Here is a 22,171-nt window from a genome sequence, read left to right as displayed (position 1 = left end):
ATTATGTAAAGCAATTTGGAATTATGCCAAAAGTGCTCTAAAATCATGCATACCCATTGACCCAGCAATATCACTACAAAATCTCTAACCCAAAAGAGATTTTAAAAAAGGTAAAAGGCCAAATGTACAAAAATATTTATAATACCTCTTTTTCTGATGGCAAAGAATTGGAAATTGAGGGTAAGTCTACCAATTGGAAAATAGCTGAACAAGTTGTGGTATAAGATTGTGAAGGAATACTATTGTTCTATAAGAACTGATGAGCAGGATCATCATTTCAGAAAAATCTGGAAAGATTTACATGAACAGATGCAAAGGGAAATGAGTAGAATTAGGAGACCATTGTCTACAGTAACATCAGTATTGTAAGATGATCAACTAACTGTGAATGACTTACCTATTCTCAGCAATACAATGATCTAAGACAACTCTGAAGGACTTATGATAAAAATGTTATCTATCCCCACAGTCTGAGTATAGATTGAATAATACTTTTTTTTAGTTTTACTTTCTTCATTTTTCTTGGTTTTCTTTGGTCTGTGTTTTCTTTAACAACATGGCTAATATGGAAATATGTTTTGCATGACTACACATGTATAACATACATCAAATTAATTACCTTATGAATGAGGAGGGGTAAGGGATGGAGAAAATTTAGAACTCAAAATTTAAAAATGAATGTTAAAATTATTTTTTCATGTATTTGGCGGGAAATAACATATTAAATAAATAATTTTTTAAAATTAAAAAATAGATATTCTTTGTGAAATCAAGGATAATTTCTAAGTGATCAGACATGTAGGCAGATAACTCATTGCACTGAAACTGTTTTTTTATTTATTCTTGGATCCTGCACTTGTAGTAATCATAACTTCTAGATGATCAATTCAATTCATTCCCGTCTCCCACATTCTTCCACTATAAATTATGGCATTTCAGTTAGCAGCCAGCTGAAGCCCTTCTTAATTTGACATGATAATCTACTTTCTGAGAGGTATTAGATGATAGTGTAGATAGAATCCTGGACTTAAAATCTGAAAGATATTAATTTGAATCCTGGCCCCCAGAAAATTACTTTCTGTGTGGTTCTGGGGGAAGTTTTTCTCTCACAATCTCAGTATTTTTCATTTGTAAAATGGGCATGATAATAATATCACTTACCTACCTTGCAGAGTAGTTATGGAGAACTACCAAAATGATACATGGAAAGTACTTTGCACATTCAGATGATGATGGTGATGATGGTGGTGGTGGTGGTGGTCACGATCATGTTGATGTCCAACTGAAAGAATTAAAAGTTTCATTCTACTTTGCCTTGTTTTGACATCTAGAACACAAAATCTTAAGAATTTGTATTTGTATGTGTAAGAGGGGTTAAGGGGGTGGTGTCTGTGATTCATTGCTATCTTATGACATGTTTTATACTGTTTTCATTTGAATCAACTACAAATTATAACCCAAATATATACCTATCTTTGTTCAAATTTTTGTTGTTCATTTATTTCAATCATAAATGACTCTTCATGTCCTCAGTTGGGATTTTCTTGGCAAAGATATTGTAGTGATTTTCCGTTTCCTTCTCCAGTTCATTTTATAGATGAGGAAACTGAGGAAAAAATATTAAGTGACTTGCTCAGGATCACACAGTTAGTATCTGAAGCCAGATTTGAAGTCAGATCCTCATGATCCCAGGCCCAGCGTTCTATCTATTGTACCAGGTATTGTTGTTCAAATAAATACATGTAATACATAATGTAATACAATACATATATTATATAATGTAATATAACACAATACAATATAATATAATACAAAAATACAAATAAATACATATGCATGTATGTATATATGCATATATATGAATACATAAATAAATGAATAAATAAAAGCACTGGCAGAATGACTTTGATAAGTAGTTTGTTATGCATAGAGTAATCCCACCTTGATGAAGAAAAAATGAGAAGAGAGAACTTTGTTTTCACTTTTATTAGTCAGGCCAAGATAGGTCCCTGCACTGCCTCTTCCTGGTAAATGTTTTTTTTCATTATATTGAATATTCATCTACCTCTGTATCTATAATCTATCTATCATTTCTCTATTGCACTAAAATATATATGTATTTGTGTGTTCATATTTATCTCTATGTGTGTGTGATAGTGTGCACATGCATATAGAAATGATATGTCTATGTATAGGCTTAGAAAATCTGTGAAACCACAAGTTGATTATTCTCATCATTTATTATCTTTGTCAGTTTGATGGTTGAGGTGAAAGCTTTCAATCATTTGGATTTATATTTATTATTATCTTGGTAATCAAAAATATTTGTGTTTCATTATATGGCTTTTGATAGATTGCATTTTTATTGTTCAAAACCATTCAGATCATTTATTTACCTATAATGACATGTGTGTGAGGGTGTTTTTTATATAAAAACTTGCATTAAAATAAAGTTTTGTCAATAAAGCTAATAATATTTCTGGATTAAAAAGTAATGAGATATAATGAATTCAAATATTTACTTTTCCATTTTTTTTAAATTAGAGACTTAAGCAGAGATATCTTGGAACCACCTTAGATTGGCTCTTGAGACATAATAATTATATTATCAATGTGAACATTTACACCTAAGAAATTGTGAAATGCTACAAATCAAGCTTAATTTATTGTATCAGCTTAAGAAAGAAGTGAAGAATTTGTTAAAAATAAAGATTACATTTTTTTTTCTCAGAGAGGTGGTGGTTAAACATTTACCAGCAGACTATACTTAAATATCACAAAAAACCTGTATTTGCTTAATATATATTTATATGTAAAATTAACTTTAATACCTAAATAATTGTCATTTTTTCCTTCTGCATTACTCTGCATCACTATTCTTTTTTTCCCCAATGCGTTGACTTATACTTATGTTAACATATTTAGTGTATACTTCATTTTCCTGGTAATTTTTCACTCTATAATTTTTCATAAAAATCTTTCTGGAGTGCTTTATAATTTAATTATTTGCTGTTAATTGCTTTATAGTAATCTATTGAGTAAATATACCAACATTTAGCATTCCATTAATCCATAAAATAATAGTTTTCTAACTGTAAGTGATCTTGGAAGTCACTGAGTCACAGGATATTTAAATAACTTGCCTAAGGTGAAAATTCAATAATCAGAAGAGCTGTGATTTGAACCCACTATGTGTGATCCAAAATCATCATCTTTTCATAACACCACACAGACATTGCCCTCTGATGAACATTTAAATTATTATCTTATAATTATTGTTTTTATTGTTTTAATTTAAACATGAGGTTTTTTATTATTCATAACTAAATAGAAGGTTTCCATGAAAATGTTTAAAGAGATGGGTCCTTTAGATAATCTTTTGTTTGGTTTTTGTTTCAAATTAATAAATTGAATGAAATGACAAGATTGCACAATCTATACTATGTGTCGCCAGATTATCCTATGAAATTTATAATTTTTTTTAATTCCTTAAGCAATAGACAAATGCATTTGTTTTGCTCTGGCTCTACCATGTTTACTTCATTTCAATATTTGTTAATTTAAAAAAATATGAAACACGATCTATTTTCTGGGTATGAGATGGGACTTCAAAATTATCTCTTTGATTATTATTGACTTTGAGCATTTTTAAGTGATATACACAAATAACCTTGTTTTATTTATTTGGTGGCTCTCAGAGTAATGTAGTTTCTCTTTTTATATCTCTTTATATTGAAATTTGTTATTATTGAAATATTTGATATCATATTGACTTCAAGTCATTTTTTAGAAAGGACACTGATAATTTAGAAATAATAGAGAGAAAAGGCCACATCAGGAAAAGTCTTCAAGATTCTGATATAAAAAAATTGAAAGATTGGTTGATGATACTGTAGGCTTAGAACCTTAAGGGGATGTTAGAGTTTCCATAAAGCAGTGGAACATTTGAGATGAAGAGAAGCATTGGAACTCGGTTACCCTCAAGCCTAAAGGGCAGCACTAGAATCAATGGACAATGTAAAACACACACACACACACACACACACACACACACACACACTCACACATATATATAATCTAAGGGGAAAAAAAGCTAGAACAAGAGCATCAAGAAACTCTTTAATATTATAAAAGTAGAGGTAGTATAAGGCATTGGATAAATAACTGGCCTCCCTGTCAATAAGCTGGATTTAAGAATTCTGTCTTCCACATAATGGCTGTTTGACCCTGGCTAAGTCACTTAACTTCAGAGTGCCCAAAATAACTCTGACTATTCCTTGTAGGGAAGAGGCTGGCTCATCAGTATCTGCTGGAGCAGTTGATTACCTGAGATGTGTAATATGGATAATATCATTAATTTGTCAAAAGCAAAACAAAAACTTGAAACCTAGAAAACAACTTCATAGGTATATTACATATGTCATTTTGACTAAGATCCAGGCTGGACTAGATGGATTCCAAGATCCTTTTCAACTCTGGGAATTAATCCTTTAAAGATGAGGAAAACATTACACCAGTCATCATGTCATTTACTGTCTCTACCTTATTATCATTTCCATGGAATAATGTTTGTTCTATAACTTCACTGTTGCTATACTTAACAAGCTGTCCCAGATGGCTAAGGTTTACAATCTATTGTTTCAAATGACTACGTCTTTTTTATTATTAATATTTTTTCTTTACATTTTAAAAGGCTGGTAAATAGAACAGTTTTAAGCAGAAATATTGAGTGAGTTCATCACATATTTCACAGTCAAAAGCATTGACTTCACAAGTTTAGGCATGAAATGAGGTATATTTTACATTCCCCGCATTTATTTAAAAAAAGGAGGAGGAATGAGAAGAAAAATGGAGGAAGAATCAATTCATCAGTAAATGAAGAGGCCCCAAGTTACTAATAAGACAAAGTCTAGAACAGGGGTGAGGAATCTGGCCTCAAGGCCACATGTGGCCCTCTAGGTCCTCAAGTGTGACTCTTTGACTGAATCCAAACAGGTTCCCCACCCCTGGTCTAGAACTATAGTCCAGGAGTCATTAGATGATAACCATTATTCAAAATAGAACAATAGATTCTGAGTCGTAGTTCAACAATGGACAGTGGAACAGTGGAATAACAGTGGAAATTTTAGGTGCTTGCAAATTTATTTAAGTAGAATGTTTACTTGGGTCCACTAGGTGCAAATTAAAGGTACTGCATATTTTTAGGCTGGGTCAATTTAGTCTGTGACATATTTTCAAGAAATTGCCTAAATTAATCATTTTATAACAGAGAGATACTTTTTTTAAAAATAATAGAGATTTAAAGATAGAGTAAAATTGCCCTTTGATGACATGCAAACAGCAGACTTTTTTTAAAATTTTTTTCTGTAGATACAGGATGCTATTACTTGGATTTAAGAGGAGTTATCTCCTTCCATTATAATCTTCTTGAGGGCAGGGACTATCTTTCACCTCTTTTTACATCTCCAGTGTTTAACACAGCGCCTGACAACGAGGAAGCACTTAAAATGTTTATTGACTGACTGATTGATTGATTGAAATAAAGTTTAATAAGGAAAGTAGGAAATAAAACTGGGAATAGATTTATATAGGAACTTTGAGACAAATGGAAAAGAAACAGAGGCTTTATTGAGTTCTCTTTATTTTCCAAGCCTTGCCATTTATGGATTAATTTCTTTAATGCTACAATGACATCATTGTTCCTCAGACTGTATATCAGGGGGTTAAATACTGGGGTTATCATGAGGTATAAAAACGAGGTGATTTTTTCAAAGTTTGCTGAGTGTTCGGACATGGATCTTAAATACATAACAATGCCAGTGCCAAAATACATCAATATGACTACTAGATGAAATGAGCAAACAGAAAAGGCTTTGGATCTCCCCTGGGCAGATTTCAGCTTCATGACAGGAACAGTGATTTTGAAATAGGACATCAGTATTAGTATAAAAGGTGTCACAACAAATATCAGCATAGCAATAGAGATTGAAAGCTCATTCATATATGTGTCTCCACAGGCTGCCTTTAGTAAAGGGGCCACGTCACAGAAAATGTGATTGAGTTTGGGAAAACAGAAGTGAAGAGAGAAAATCAAGCATGTCTGCCCTATCTGGCTAACAATGGACCTGATCCAGGAGGCAAACACTAGCTGGACACAAAACTTGTGGTTCATGATGACAGGATAGTAGAGAGGCTTACAAATGGCCTCATAGCGGTCATAGGCCGTTATGGCCAGGTGGGAGCACTCAGTGATGACCAGAGTAAGTAAGAAGCAAAGTTATATAGCACAGGCCAAAAAGGAAATGTTTCTCTTCTGGGTCCTCAGATTCCATAGCAATCTAGGAAGGGTCACTGATGTGTCACAGATTTCTAAGAATGAAAAGTTCTCAAGGAAGAAGTACATGGGGGTTTGGAGAGTGCGATCAATCTTGGTTATTATGATGATGAGACAATTTCCTCTCACGATACAGATATAGATAACTAAGAAAATCCCAAACAAGAGCCCTTGTAGTTTGGGAAGGTCAGAAAATCCCAAGAGAATAAATTCTACCACATCCGTGAGATTTGCTTCTGTTAGTTTTCTTGTGTTTTCCATCTGTGAGAAAAAGGAATGATTACTGCTTCATTAGGGGACTCAGTTTTCTCCTCTACGAAAAAAAAAGAGTATTTTACCAGATAATCTGTAAATTCCTTTGCAGCTTTGACAATTTATATTATTTGGTCCATGGCTACTTTTAATTCTAGTATGATATCTTGCAATGTACTTTCTGTTAGCAGCATGTAATATTCTATATTCTGAGGTTTTTTGTCCTAGAAGCATTCCATATTTTATGCTCTTCAAAATATTATGAATCATAAGTCTGGGTTTCTTTGCCATGCATGGATTTCTTTGGCAGTCTAATGACTCCTGTGGACCCCTTGTCAGAATATTATTTTAAAAGTATATATTAAATAAAAAAATGTGTTGTTGGTAAGTCATGTCTGATTCTTGATAACCCCATTAGGGATTTTCCTGGCAAAGATATTGGAGTGTTTTTCCATTTCCTTCTCCAGTTCATTTTACATATGAGGAACTGAGGGAAACAAGGTTAAGTGACTTGCCCAAGTCATACAGCTAGTACGTGTCTGAGGCCAGATTTGAATACATGAAATGAGTCTCCCTGATTGCAGGCCCAGTGCTCTATCCACTGTGCCATCTAACTGCACATGAAGTATGACAGAGAGATAGATCATATATAAATAGATAGATAGATATAGATATATGTAGATATAGCTGTAGATAGGTAGATAGATATAGATATTAACATGTACATCTATATCTATCTGTATTAATATCTCAGTGTGTGCATATGTATACATATATACATACACACATGCTTTTATATATATAGACATTAATGTGTAAGTACATACACACATATACATGCGTACATGCTTGTGTCTATGTCCTGTGCTTCCATCTAGCTTTAAATCCTGAGAACAGGGATTGTGTCTTGGAAGCTCCTTGTCTTCCTTGTTCTGTGTCCTTCATGCAGTGGAAGCTCAATAGAAATGCTTGCTAACAGAGGGGGTAGGTTGTCTTCACATTTGAGAGGGACAGTAAGATTTCCTACCTTCAAAGATCCTCAGTGACTGATGAGTCAATTTGCAACTGCAAACCTTCATTCTTTTGGGGTGTAGTGATAAAGAATGACAATTTGGAGCACTGCATAGCATAGTAAACAGAAAGTTTGTCTCTGAGTGAGGAAGGCCTGGATTAAAATCCTGTTTCTGAAACATCTTGTGTAAGAGACTTCCTGTAAATCACTTCTAATGCTCTAGGCAATTCTCTAAGACTAAATGGCAGAGGAGGTGATGAGATCTATGGGTAGGAAATTTCCACATCTAAGAGATCCCTGTATCAATTAAATCACCAATCTGATCCATATCATCTTTACATTTGAATAGTTCTATCAGGCTTACACAAAATTTGCATGCTTTTTTCTCATTTTGACCACACAATTCCACTGTTTTAGTAAGTATCGTCATTCTTGTCCTTAGCTGACAATTTAAAAAAAAATGAAACTTAAAAATTAAGTAAACTGCTGATGTCCACATAATTAATAAGCATCAGAGGGCTTAAATTCTACCCACTGAATTAGATGTCATATACAAACCAAGAAGCTCCTGACTTTTAATTGCAGAAATCTCTATGCTTCTCTAATTATCCCTCTCTAAATATGCTCTCTTAATATCCACAGGGAAAGGTAACATTGATTTCTATCAGTCAGTAATACTTTAATGTAGATTATTCATCAGATTTCTTCTCTCCTCACATCCAGAGGAGTTAGGCTCACTGAGATAATGTATAGCACTTATTAGGTGCTAAACACTGGCTGAGTGCTTTGCAATAATGTCATTTGATCCTCACAACAATCCTGAGAGGCAAGTGCTATCGTTATCCTCATTTTACAGATGAGGAAATTGAGGCAAACCAAGGTTAAGTGACTTGCCCAGGGTCCCAAAAGTAGTTTCCGAGGGCCAAGTTGAACTCAGATCTTTCTGACTTTGACACCAGTGCTCTATCAACTGATTGATTCTTTGTATGTGTATACAAAAGAAACACAAAGACACGTGTGTATATGTGATACTATATATACATATATATATATATGTATATATATGAGACAGAGACAGAGAAGGAGACACAGAGAAAGACACACACAGAGAGTGACAGAGAGATATGTCTGGAATAAGAAACATGAACCTTGTTAGACAAGCATATTGGCAGATGCTGGGGAAGGTTCCTTTTGTCATAGTGTTCAGTGTGGATCAAGGACAGCCCACAGTTAACTCTGTTCCAGTCCTGCCCTGGGCACTCTCTTATCAGTGCCCCTGTTATCCCTAGCTTCATAGAGAAGGAGGAAGGTGCCTGGAAGTCCTCGTGGGGACAATTTTAGCCACAAGAAACAATTTATATGAATGCTTCAGAGTTTTCTGATATTAAAAGAAGGATTTCAGGACTCTACTTCCCTTTTATGTAAGGCTATAACAGGTTAATCAATTCAAGGTTGAAGTGAGTTGGCAATGATATTCACACCTTTAACAAATGAAAATAAAAAATAAATAAGTACACAGACCAACTTGAAAAGAAGAAATTATATGCATTTAAATCTCCTCAGAAAGTCAAAAGTTGAAGGAGGAAATAGATGAAATTCCACCATGAATAAGTCTAACATCCTTCTTAACTTTACTTCTCAAGTGACGTATTTTCCTTAAATTTCAGTTAGGGAGAGTATAGTAGAGTGGGTGGGCCTTAGATCTGTTGACAAGCAGACAGAGACAGAAGACACAGTCTTCTTATCCCGGTTTAGACATTCCATAGGTATGTGATGCAGAGGAAATAATGTAATTTCTCTGAGACTCCATTTTTTCACCTATAAAAGGTGGCTTCTAAGCTCTCTTCCAGCTCTGCTTCTGTGATTTACATATTGCTGATCCTTTATGTCCTTAACAAACCTTATCAATTTGCTGTTCACAATAATTATCCTTAAACTTTCATTAGTTGTGCAACTTATTAACTGGAAAACTGGACCCCCAAAAAACAAAAACAAAGACCAAGTTAAGTTCCAAATTTCATGTAAAAACAAAGATGATAATATTTGCAAAATAGATAATATGGAAAAACAATTGAGAGTAAGCTTTAAAGCCAGAGAGTCGTTAACTTTGTCTCTAACACATACTGTTGACCTTGGGTAAGTCTCTTCACCTAAGGTGCTCACAACACTTAGGGTACTGAGCTACATTACTAGAATTTTCTTGTCCAAGAATTCCCTATATCAATAAGTTCCCTGGACTACTGTCTATCCCTAATATTTTTAAGCACTACTCATTTTCTAGTTAAACAGAGAGGAAATCTTTGTTTAAACAGTACATGTGGTTCTTGATATTGGATGACAGTGGATAGGGTGCTGGGCCTGAAGTCAGGAAGATTCATCTTTCTGAGTTCAAATCCAGCCTCAGATATTTACTAGCTGTGCAACATGGGTAGGTCACTCATCCTTGTTTGCCTAGTTTCCTCATCTGTAAAATGAGCTAGAGAAAGAAGTGTAAGAAAACCCTAAATGGGGTCATGAAATGAAATGGACACAACTGAAAAATGACTGAGCAAAAAGAGATTAAAGATATTAGATTGAATTATTTAGGTCAACTCTTAGAAACAATAAGCCAAAATACCCTTAATCAAATGCTGTGTTCTCTGTAGCATTTCTCTGTGTGGAAAATAGTGTTAGATATTGTTTCTGAGAGATACATGTATTTAACAAAAGAAAAGGATAGGGCATTTCATTTCTTTCTCATTGTTGACCTGAGAAGTTTTGTCATTTCAGTGTTATCTTTGGTTTCGTATATATATATATATATAGTAAGTATATATATACACACACATATGCAATACATATGTGTACCTATATTTGCATGTAGTATATAGATGTATAGATATGTACATAGTTATATATATAACTGTATGTAACTATATAACAATAACAATAAATTTGTATATAACATATGCTTTATATATATAGATGTACATCTATATCTGTATATATTCCCACATAACTCTATATGTATAAATGCATATGCAACATAAAACACACATATTCACATTCACACATGCATGTATACATTCGTGTGTGCATTTTTTGTATGCATTTATATTTATATGTTCTGATTATTTCAGTATGTGACACAGGCTCATAAGTGTATAATTACACACTAGGAAAGTACTTTAGATATTATCTAGTACAATTACTTCATTTTACAAAGGAGAAACTGAGAACAAGAGAAGTTCAGTGATTTGCCCACTGTCTCTTACTCTAAGCCTAACATGCTTTCCACTATATCTAGTTTAGAAATATTTCCAAGTTTCACTGAAACCTTTATATTTGACATTCATTGTGTTTCATTCTGTTCAATTGGCATAGCCATTCCCAGATCATTAGGTACATTGTTTACAACTTTTTTTTTGTTTCTATCACAAGTAGCACTGTTTTGAAACTTTTTGATGAATGTATTCTGTCTTTCTGTCATTGACCTCCAAAGGGTAATTCCTGGACATGCTGACTCCAAGGGTTATAAACAGTATACTAATTTTATTTCAAATAATTCCAAATTACATTCAAGAAAAATTGAACCAATTTCCAGCTCCACCAAGAGTGTGCCAGTATTCTCCTAACTTCTGCAATTTTGTTTGTCCTAACTTTCATCATTTTTTTGTAAATTTAAAAGGTAACACTTTGGATTTGTTTAAATTGTATTTTCCTTATTGTTTGAGATCTTTATTTTTATTTTTGGAATGATGGTTTAAAGTTTGCATTTCTTTCCCTGAAAATTGTTCACTTAATTTGACCATTTATCTATTAATAAATGTCTCTTATTCTTATAATTCTGTGTCAATATCTTTTATATTTTCAAAGTGAAGTTTGTAACAGTGATATTTGGTGCATTACTTGCCCCAAATTCCAGTGTTTCCTTCTTATTTTAATTGAATTTATTCTGCTTGTGCAAAACTTTTATATTCACTGTTATAAAATAGATAGCTCCTATTTTACCTATTTACAATTGTATTCAACCAAGTTCTTCCTTTATCCACAGTTATGAAAGAAGTGGTCCTTATTATCTATTAAAATAGATGGTGACTTTTTTAGATTTTATTTATTTAGATGTTTATCCATTTAAAATGAATTATCATATATGATATTGATAGAGATTCATTTTCTACCAGATCATTTCCACTTTTCCCAAAAGTTTAAGTTTCACAAAGTCTCACACAAAATAGTTTGTATTACATACTTTATTGATCAATAGATTGATGAATCCTTTTACTTTAAGGGCTTGATAACAGCACATTCTACTATTCTTATTTTCTACTTTATACCTGTATCTGTCTGTTTTGGTAATTATAGCTATATCATTTAATTTCATATAAAGTGATAATATATAATTTCCTTCCTATTTAAAAAAAATTCAAAATTTCTATAACATATAGTAATTTTTGTATGTTTGGTGATAGTTAGACATATTTAAAAATATCAGTTGGCAAAAGATTATTTCACTGTTTGTTATGATTGTCCCTATTATTATACCAGTTGCCCATTTGCATTAATACCTGAAAAATTTTTCTAAAAAAATTTGCCTTAAACCTTATTTCTGTTGAATAATTCACTATTGTACTAGATACTTCTGTGATTGACCTGTTGTGCTCCCACTTGGCTGCTTTGGCCATACATACCCTCTTAATGTCAGTCTCTTGTGTTCTTTGTCTGTGTCCACTCTTCCCACTAGCGCTGTGGGACTTTATTGAGAGAATACACCCCAGATGCAGTATTCTGGTGCTATTTGTCTTACTTTGCCATTTCACTAAACACCTTGTTTTGAAATAACTGTACTGACTTTATGACTATCAACACCAGCCATCCACTGCAGCCCAGGCCATGGCCAGTTGTCCTGACTTTTGCCGTGCCCCTGGACTTCAATGAACCTGGAAGAAAGAATGAAGCTGATGACTTTCTGCAACTCTACCTCACTTAAACCCAATTCATAGTTGAGTCAAGACATTACCCCATGATTTCATTCCTCTTGGAAAATGAAGGGTAAAAACAAAACAACAACATTAAATCCAAATGCACTGGTGGGAGAACATGAGTATTAAGTATGTGGATCTAAACTATATCTTGAAGTTGGGTTTCCTTTTCATTATTGAAGTACCTTTGCATATTGTTCTTCAAGGTTCTTTCTTTGCTCTGCAATATTTTAAATAAGTTTTAACATGTTTAGAAATATTCATATACATTTTTCTTACAAGAATAGTAACAATAACTAAAATTTATATAATAATTTAAAGTTTGCAAAGCACTTGATAAATATTATCTCATTTTATCTTCACAATAAACCTGCAAGGTAGTTGCTATTATTAACTTCATTTTATAGATGAGTAAACTGAGACAGACAAACAGTATGTTACTTGACTATACTCATATAATTAGTAATGATCTGAGGCCAGATTTGAACTTAGGTCTTCCTTAATGCAGGTGGAGCATTGTATCCACTGTGCCACCCAGCTGATTCAATCAAATAAACATTTATTAAGCACCTACTATGTGCCAGCCACTGTGCTAAGCACTGGGGATACAGTCAATAAAAAGAAAGACATCACCTGCTCTCAAGTTGCTTACAATCTAGTGTAGAGAGATAACACAGAACTAAGAGGCAAGAAATCAGGGGCAGGGGGGAATAAGGGAGAAACCAATGTGGGATGGGTTACCAATGTTGTATTATGGGAGCTTAGGACAAAGAACACTGCCTTAGGAACAGTATTATGAGGTCTGAATATGTTAGCCAGAGAGGGTTGAGTTAAAACATATTATCAATGCCTAGAGAGAAGTCTGATGAGAAAAGGAGGTGGTTTATCTTTTTGTGGTCCTGCCTCAAGTTGTAACTTAGTGTTAGGTAGCACTACTGAGTTCTATGAGACCCAAGAGGAGCAACTCTCTGTTTGCAGGAGTAGTCACAGGTACAGGCCAGGGTAGTCTGGACAGGAAGCAAAAGCTGGTCATTTGAGATGGGCATGGTCTGAGAAAGCCTCAATGTGATGAGAGAAGTCAGAGGCCTAAGTGCTGTACCTGGGTCCTTGGTCAAACTCCTTGGGAAGACTCAGGGGGAGGAGGCCACATGGGGTCTAGATGGCAGAAGACATCTTAATGATGTGAGATGAGGATGAGAAAAAAAAGGGGGGACTTTTAATGAATGACCTCTTTTATGAGAAAATAGAGAATTGGGAAATAGTGGCAGAAGATATCGTAATGATGTGTGTAGCATATTTGTCTGGTATAATTATATAACATCACATAGCAGAATCTATTAACTAACCTGTGAGCTCCTTGTTAGCATGGACTGTCTTTTGACATTCCTTTGTATCTCTAGTGCTCTAGTATAATGGCTAGAATTTAGTATTCAATAAATCAATAAAGAAAACTTATTAACTTGGTTGTATCTATATTGCATTGTACATGATCTTTTCATAGATTATTGAAACAGTAACCTTAGTTTGATATTTTTCTTCAAGAAGGTAGACAGTACTTTTATAGAAAATCAGTAAAGATGGATGGGATTTGCATTTTGATGGCATGTAGATACAGATGACAATTCTGCAAATGAGAATGGAATATTCCTTTACTGGAGGTTATTAACTGGAAATGATAACAGTTTTCAAAGAAAGTTAAAAGAAAGAACCGAAAGAAGATTTTTAAAAATAGGAATCATGAGACAAATGGAAAAGAAATAGGATCTCTATTAAATTTAGCTATTTGTTGCACAAGACTAGGCAGGTAGAAATTTTTTCATTGCTACAATGACGTCCTTGTTCCTCAGACTATATATCAGGGGGTTGAACGTCGGGGTCACCATATTGTAGAAAAGAGAAAGCACTTTATCTGTTCCTGCTGAATGGCTGGACTTGGGTCGTAAGTACATAATAATACCAGACCCAAAGAATAATGAAACTGTTACGAGATGGGAGGAACAAGTGCAGAAGGCTTTGTGCCTCCCCTCGGCTGACTGCAATTTCAGGATGCTGATAATGATTCTGATGTAGGATGTAAGTATCAACAGAAAGGGAACCACGGCATAGAGCACAGTACCAGCATAGATGAAAGACTCATTCAAAGAGATATCTCCACAGGCCACCTCCAGTACTGGAGTGATGTCACAGAAAGCGTGATTGAGTTTGTTAGAACCACAGAAGGGAAGAGAGAATATCTGGTACGTCTGCCCTATCTGACCAGGAATTGCACCAATCCAAGAAGCAATCACCAAGCAGACACAAACTTTGTGGTTCATGATGAGAGGATAGTAGAGAGGCTTGCAGATAGCCACGTAACGGTCATATGCCATGACAGTCAAGAGAAAACACTCGGTGACTCCAAAAATAAGAAAGAAACAAAGTTGTATGGCACATTCCAGGAAGGAGATATTTCTATTCTTGGTACAAAGATCCATCAACATTTTGGGGAGGGTGACTGAGGTGTAACAAATTTCTAAAAATGAAAAGTTCCCAAGGAAAAAATACATTGGTGTTTGGAGAACTGAATCAGTCCTGGTTAAGACAATGATGAGGCTATTTCCTATAAGAATGTTCACGTAGATGATTAGGAAAATCCCAAATAGAAGCCATTGTAGGTTGGGGTCATCAGAAAATCCAAGGAGAATAAATGCCACTACATCAGTAAAGTTTGTTCCTGTCATTCTTTCTGCATATTTCATCTGTGAAAACAGTGAATGGTCGTTTAAACTCTGTGACTTCAATTTCTTCTACTTCAGATCAAATGTGTTCAACATGATGTTGTCTATGCTGTTTCAATTGTAACATTCTATATTCAATGTTATAAGATGCTTTACAACTATAATATTCTGTATTCAAAGGACACTTTGGGGTCTAACATCCTGTAGTCTATTATAGTGTTCCTCCAGCTTTCTATATCATATATGTTAAGCCCTAGGCAAATCTCTCATACTACACACCATGTCCTATGATTTAGTGTCAACTAAAAGCTATCATTTCTGTTAGTCACTCAAGAATTTCTGTTTTGTGGCTGCTATGATCTTATCTCTCTTTCATTCCTTCTCTTTTTCTCTCATCTCTATATCATTTCTATGTCTATCTCTATCTCTTCATGATTTATGACTGACTCTATGGCTAGATCTGCCCTTACACTAAAGTCTATTTTATCTTCATCTCTGTATATTTATCTAGCTATCATCTGTCTATAATTAAATAGATATTTATTTAATGTAGTATATAATATTTTTATTTCAATAGATATCTATAGCTAGCATGTTATCTTCCTATATATTTTGTAAATATCTATATTTATATAGCATATATATGTTATATATGTATATATAGAGAGAGCTATCAAGTGGTTGAGATATGTATAGATGTATTTATATCAATAACAGATATAGATCTACACATTATGTACTCTGGATGTGTATGTATCTGTTCATATATGTATATATATAGACAGAAATGATGGCTATAAATATGTTAATTCAATATTTCTGCAACTGCACTTGGCATGTTTCCTTAATGATTATAAAAAATGGACTTAATTACCTAGAATAAACATAAACAGACATATTGATAATTACTTGATATCATTAATGCACAAAGCCCGAATAAAGTTCTAAATGAAAAATTCTGACTAAACTGATCAATGTAGATTTATTAAACACCTACTCTGTACCACACTCTATGCCGGGATCTGGGGGTATAAGTCCAGGTTTTCAAGGAGTACATCTTTTATCAGGAAGACAACACTTCCATATAACTATATGCAAACTAAAAGAAATGTAAACTATTGAAGATGGGTGAAGATGGGCATGCTAGGCTTCCTGCAGAAAATGGACCCTGAATTAAACTTTGTAACAAATTAAGAACTCAAAGGTGTTAATGTTATTTTTAATGGCAATCTGTTTACTGTATTGCATGCTTTAAAACTGGGGAACTGGCTCTTGGAAGATAAAATGTTAATAAAAAATTTCATACACAAACTTAATGACATAATTATTCTTCGTATTGCCATGACTTCTTTGTGAATTAATTCATGACCTACACAAAGGGTGAGTCCTTGGGCTCTGGGAAAGTATATCAGAGTGCAGCCAAGGCCTGGAGAGCAGGATCTTATCTCTGTAAGAAGAAAATCAATAATTCAATAATAAGATAGATCAGTTTCTCTTTATTTCCCTTTCTCCTCTCTAAAGGCAGCTAGTTGGCACAATGGATAGAGTGTTAGGCCTGGAATAATCAAGATATCAGTTCAAATTGAGCCCCAGATACATAGTAATTGTGTAACTCTTGGCAAGTCACTTAATATCTTTCTGCCTCACTTTTCCCTACTATTCAATGGGGATAATACTAGTACCTATATCCCAGAGTTGCTGGGCAAATCATATGACAAAATACTTGGAAAGTGCTTAGCACAGTAACTGACATATAATAAGTCCTTTGTTGTTTTTATTCAGTTATTTTCAGTTGTGTCTGACTCTGTGACCCCATTTTTTTTTGTTTGTTTGTTTTGTTTTGACAAAGCTACTGGAGTGATTTACCATTTCCTTTTCCATCTCATTTACAGATGAGAAAACTGAGGCAAACAGGATTAAGTGACTTGCCCAGGTGACACAGCTAGTAAGTGTATGAGGTCATACTTGCACTCAAGAAGATGTTTTCTTGTCTCCAGGCCTGGCACTCTATCCACTGCTCCATCTATCTGCCCAAGCGAAAAATAGACATAGATCAGCAAAACAAACTCTAGTGTTGACTATGTCCCAAAATGTATGTTTTGTTCTATGTTTGAAGTCCATCACCTCATTGGCAGGAGGTAGGTATGTATGTTTCATCTTCAGCCGTCTAGACTCATGGTTTTTCATTGCACCAGTCAGAGTTCTAAAGTCTTCAATATTGTTTTCCTCTATAATGTTGTCATTGTATAAATTGTTCTAGTTCTGTCCACTTTACTCTGCATTGATTCATAGGGTTCCTTTCAGTATCCCTTGAAATTGTCTAGTAAATATTTATTTCCTTTCTTCCTTAATTTCCCCTGAAACTATTTTAATACTCAGAAACTCCAAAGTATAGAAGATCAGTAACAGATAATCCATTACTTCCCTAACAATCACTGTTCTAGAACCATTGGCAAGCAATGAAATCAGTACGAAATCATTGATAGAGATAGGACCTCGTTTATATAAGTTAAAAACACTGAGAAACTGTTTTTACTGCTACTTCCCTGAGCCTGAAGAGTTTTGTCCCTACCTGATCTGATCCACCCAGCAGTTGCCCAGATTGGTAGGAATGATTTTCACATCTTTTTGTTTTCTTTGATTTGTTTCTATAACAGGGCCTTAGTAAATGTGTATTAGCTGGTGAGGTAGTTTGTCATAATTCAATTGTTTGAAGAACTCTAGGAAAATTATATTTTTCCAAATATGTCTCCACTTCGACTTTTTTTTTTTACATTTAGAGAGTAATTCCTTAATGAATTAAGGGATTAATAATAATAACTTACATTGATATAGTTCTTTATTATTTCAAAAATGCATACCTTTTCTCCTTTAATCCTCACAACCAGCTTGCAAATTGTCCACCATAGATTTTAGTTCAGTCATTTCCAGTTGTATCCAACTCTTCAAGACCCCATTTAGAATTTTCTTGACAAAAATGGTGGAATGGTTTGCCATTCCTTTTCCAGCTCATTTTACAGATGAGTAACTGAGGCAAACAGGGTCAAGCAACTTGCCCAGGGTCACATAGCTCATAAGCGTCTGAGGCTCACAAAAATGAATCTTCCTGACTCCAGGGTCAGAACTTAATCCACCTATGTGCCCCTCACTATTGGTCATTTGACCCATTTTATACAGAAGGAAATTGAGGCTTAGAAATATTAAATGACCTCTTCATAACTGACATAACTGACAGTATCAGTAACAACTCAGAGGTGGAATTTAATTCTGTAACACTTCCTGAGTTTCATGTTGCTCAATCAGTTTTTTAGATAAACATATCTCTCTATTTATCCTATTTTAAGATCCACTGGGAGATGTAACACATTGAGATATTAGTCAATAAATCTTTATTGTGAATTCTTCTTCATGACCCTTCCAATGTCACAGCTATCTGAGTTTCACTCATGGAGAAAATGGGAGAAAGAAATTGTGCAAACTATCTCGGAGAGCAGAGGAAAGAGAGTTGGAGCTGATGCCAGTTCCGTTTCCTCCTGCTGTGGTAAGACTAGAAAAGGACTGCTGGAGAGGACTAAGCCCAGGTTGGACAGGGACCCTTGGGGCAATAAGATCACTGGAAGGAAGACTGTCAAAGAACGAAGAACTCTTCCAATTTTACGAAAAATGCTTTCTAATAGATTCCCTCTTTAGGCAAGTGGGATTTTTTTTAGTTACCAGAGAATGTGCTATGATTATTCATATATCTGTGTCATTTCTCACGTTCTCAGTTTCCCTAACTTCTGTGTCTATATGGTGCTACAGGGTGGAAGGAATGTTTCATGAAACCAACACAGCTAAATTCTCAACCTACTCTGTCATGAAATTGTTACTTGATCTAGTAAAGACACTTAATTTCTCAGTGTCTTGGTTCCTGCATCTATAAAAAGGAAACAATAATTTCTGTCTTTAAGCAGGAAGCATTCCCAAAGCTTTTTGGATTGCTGCTATTGCCGCTAGTGGGGGAGGATATTTGTCTCAATGGTCTCTGAGCCACAGAAGATTTTAGTGAAGTGCGTGGGGGAGAAACATCCCAAAACTACAACAACAATAAAGCCAACAACAAAGCATTCAACAATCACCTGGAAACCAATGAACAGCTTGGTCTATTTTGCAGGAAGCTGTGATGTGAGAAAGGGAAAAAGGAAATGCAGGTCTGGGTATTCACCATAATCCTTACCTCTTTAAATTTCCAATATTACTGGACAATAGGTAGAAGAGAGAAAACAAATATTTGTTAATAAAAAATATATAAAGACAACAAAATACCTCTAATTAAAATATAAATATATCAAATGCATAAAACATTTAAAAATATTTGTTGCTAATATCTCTCAGCTTTTATTGATATGCTTTATTACTTTTGATGATTAACCCTTTCTTATTAGGAGTGTTTACAGAAAAATCCTTTGTGAACCCTTTACTAGAAAGCTATTTTTCAAAGTACTTCCCCAGTCATATTCTCCTATAATCTGAGATGAGTGAAAATGTAAAAAAAAAATTCAATTGCCACCTATAAAATAATGGTACTTTTAATGTTTAGTGTATTCTTATCATGGCTTGGTGTCAATAATAGCATTCTCATTGCTGAATCTTGATTCTTGAGTCAAGATCATAGGGAACTTAGAGACTTTTTAATCATAGGCGCTGGATTGACGATTTAGAAACAATTCCTAGATAAGGAAACTCTCTCTAACTTTGCAAATCTGCTCTCTCTTTACAATTTATAGTCTTACAAGAATTAAATTTTTAGAATTCAGTGAAACAATGCCAATTATTTAGAGACACAGAGGACACCTGGAAAGAAATATCACAAAAACAATGGAAAGACAGAGAGAAATCCTTTACATAAAGATCAAATTCAAAGTTGTATTTCTCAGCTTCAAAGTAATCTAGTAAGTTGAACCACCTATGGAAGCTGTAAGGATGGATTTGAGTTTGTGTTGCTAAAATCAGTAAAACAAAAATTAAGTGACTAAAATGTACAAGGCATTGCACTAGGTAGCTGTGGGATTGTACCACCAAATAAATAACCGGAAGGTTTTTATCGATTAAAAAGAAATAAACCAAAAACCCAACAATTTATCGTCGTAGAAAGCTACTTAAATTATGGACAAATGAAATGAGTTACTCAAGGTCATATAGCCTGAATGTGCCATATTTTCCTTATTAGCTCTCTATTCCTATGTCATACTGCCTCTAGTTTCAGGGAAAGATTAGATATTCATACAAAACAACTCATGAATCAAAGAATCAAAGGATGTAGCTTAGTTCATGCTTACCTGCTTGTGTGGGATGAAACTATGCAACTGCCTCTTTCTTTGATTAATATACATTTGAATCCTATCTACAATTACCTCTCTGGACAAGGATGTCATTCATAAGAATTAAAACCTGTGCTGGGTCTTTCCAATCAAGGACAAATCTTGTGAAAAACAGATTTTGACTTCAGAAGCCATAGAAGTGTGTTATTATATAGCTATCTAGGTGTAGTGTGTGGAAATAGTTTCTGTGCCATGCCACTTTTTACTTTTTAATGAGAGATCTGGTCTTCTGATGTCTGGCTTTGTGCTCTATACATATGTTAATGGGATTTTAATGGAAAGAGTGCTGGGGTTAGAAAATTAAGACATCAGTCCCATTTGACTTCTAGATGTATACAATAAACTTTGTAATTGTTTGGTACTTTGGGGACATCTAGGAGAAGCAATGAATAGATTGCTGGGCCTGGAAACAGGACAAGATGAAGTCAAATCTGACAACAGTCATGTACTGACTATGTAAAAGGAGTATTCTTATTAACCTTGTCTGCCTCAATTTCTTCAACTGTAAAATGAGAATAATAATAGAACCTACCTTCTTGTGTTATATTGAGGATCAAATTAGATTATATTTGTAAACCATTTAACACAGTACCTGGCACATAGTAGGAACTTTGTAAATGCTTGTCCTTTTCACCTTGTGTGATCATAGACAACTGTCTTTACATCTCTGATCATCAATTTCCCCTCATGTAAAATATGAATCACAGCATTTCCATATGTTATCCCACCCTGCATATATGTGGAAAAAGTTATATGCAGATGAATTATTATCAAGGATATTAGTGTTAAGAATTTATCTGTATATCAAAAAATACTTTAATTTTTATTAGGTAGCATAGACAAAAAAGGGAACAGTATCATAGGAAAGTCATTAAGGCATCATTTTACTGTAATGAAGCAAGTACTACTGTTAATTTTTAAAAATCACCATCAACACTAGCTTTATTTTTGTCTTTCTAAGAATTAAAATAGTATTGTAGTTACTACAAAATTTGTCAAATATGGAAAAAACTTACTTTCATAATTTTGTTTTTAACTTAAGGTAAATTCTAAACAAATCTAATTTTAAAAATCTTTATTATGAAATATTGGTCCTTTCCCTCCAATTTATTCATTAAAAATATTAATAACTTATTATTTTATATCGTCTTCATTTCCAGATATATTCCTTCCCTTTCCTTACCCATACTGCCATCTTTTCCAACCAAAATTCGATAGATATAATTATCTATAAATATAGATGATACAGTTATAGGTAGATAATAAACATAGGTATATATATTACACACATATACAACATAATTACACACACAAATGCCTGTTTATATGCACACATGTATACACATGCATATACACAAACATGTATACACAGCTATATGCATGTGTACCCACTAAATATATGTGCATGTGTACATATATGAGTATGTATATAGTTGTAGATTCATGCATGTCTAACTTATTTGTACATCTCTATCTTCATCCACATTTACATAAAGCAGTTCAGCAAAATAAATAAATTAATAGATGAATGAACA

General features: G+C 33.9%; 1 protein-coding gene across 1 annotated transcript; it reads right to left on the bottom strand.

Moving 5' to 3' along the window:
- Positions 1-14,355: 14,355 nt before the first annotated feature.
- LOC114031592 (olfactory receptor 10AG1-like) lies at positions 14,356-21,831 on the bottom strand. The gene is made up of 3 exons (XM_027846724.1): positions 21,820-21,831; positions 15,327-15,345; positions 14,356-15,272 (listed from the first exon to the last, which is right to left on the bottom strand). The coding sequence occupies exons 1-3, from the start codon at positions 21,829-21,831 to the stop codon at positions 14,356-14,358; spliced, it is 948 nt and encodes a 315-aa protein (XP_027702525.1).
- Positions 21,832-22,171: the final 340 nt, after the last annotated feature.

Source organism: Vombatus ursinus, unplaced genomic scaffold (assembly GCF_900497805.2).
Source record: "Vombatus ursinus unplaced genomic scaffold, bare-nosed wombat genome assembly UNPS02015184.1, whole genome shotgun sequence".
Classification (NCBI taxonomy): domain Eukaryota; kingdom Metazoa; phylum Chordata; class Mammalia; order Diprotodontia; family Vombatidae; genus Vombatus; species Vombatus ursinus.
The sequence above is the reverse complement of the archived record's forward strand: the minus strand, read 5'-3'. Positions and strand labels throughout refer to the sequence as shown.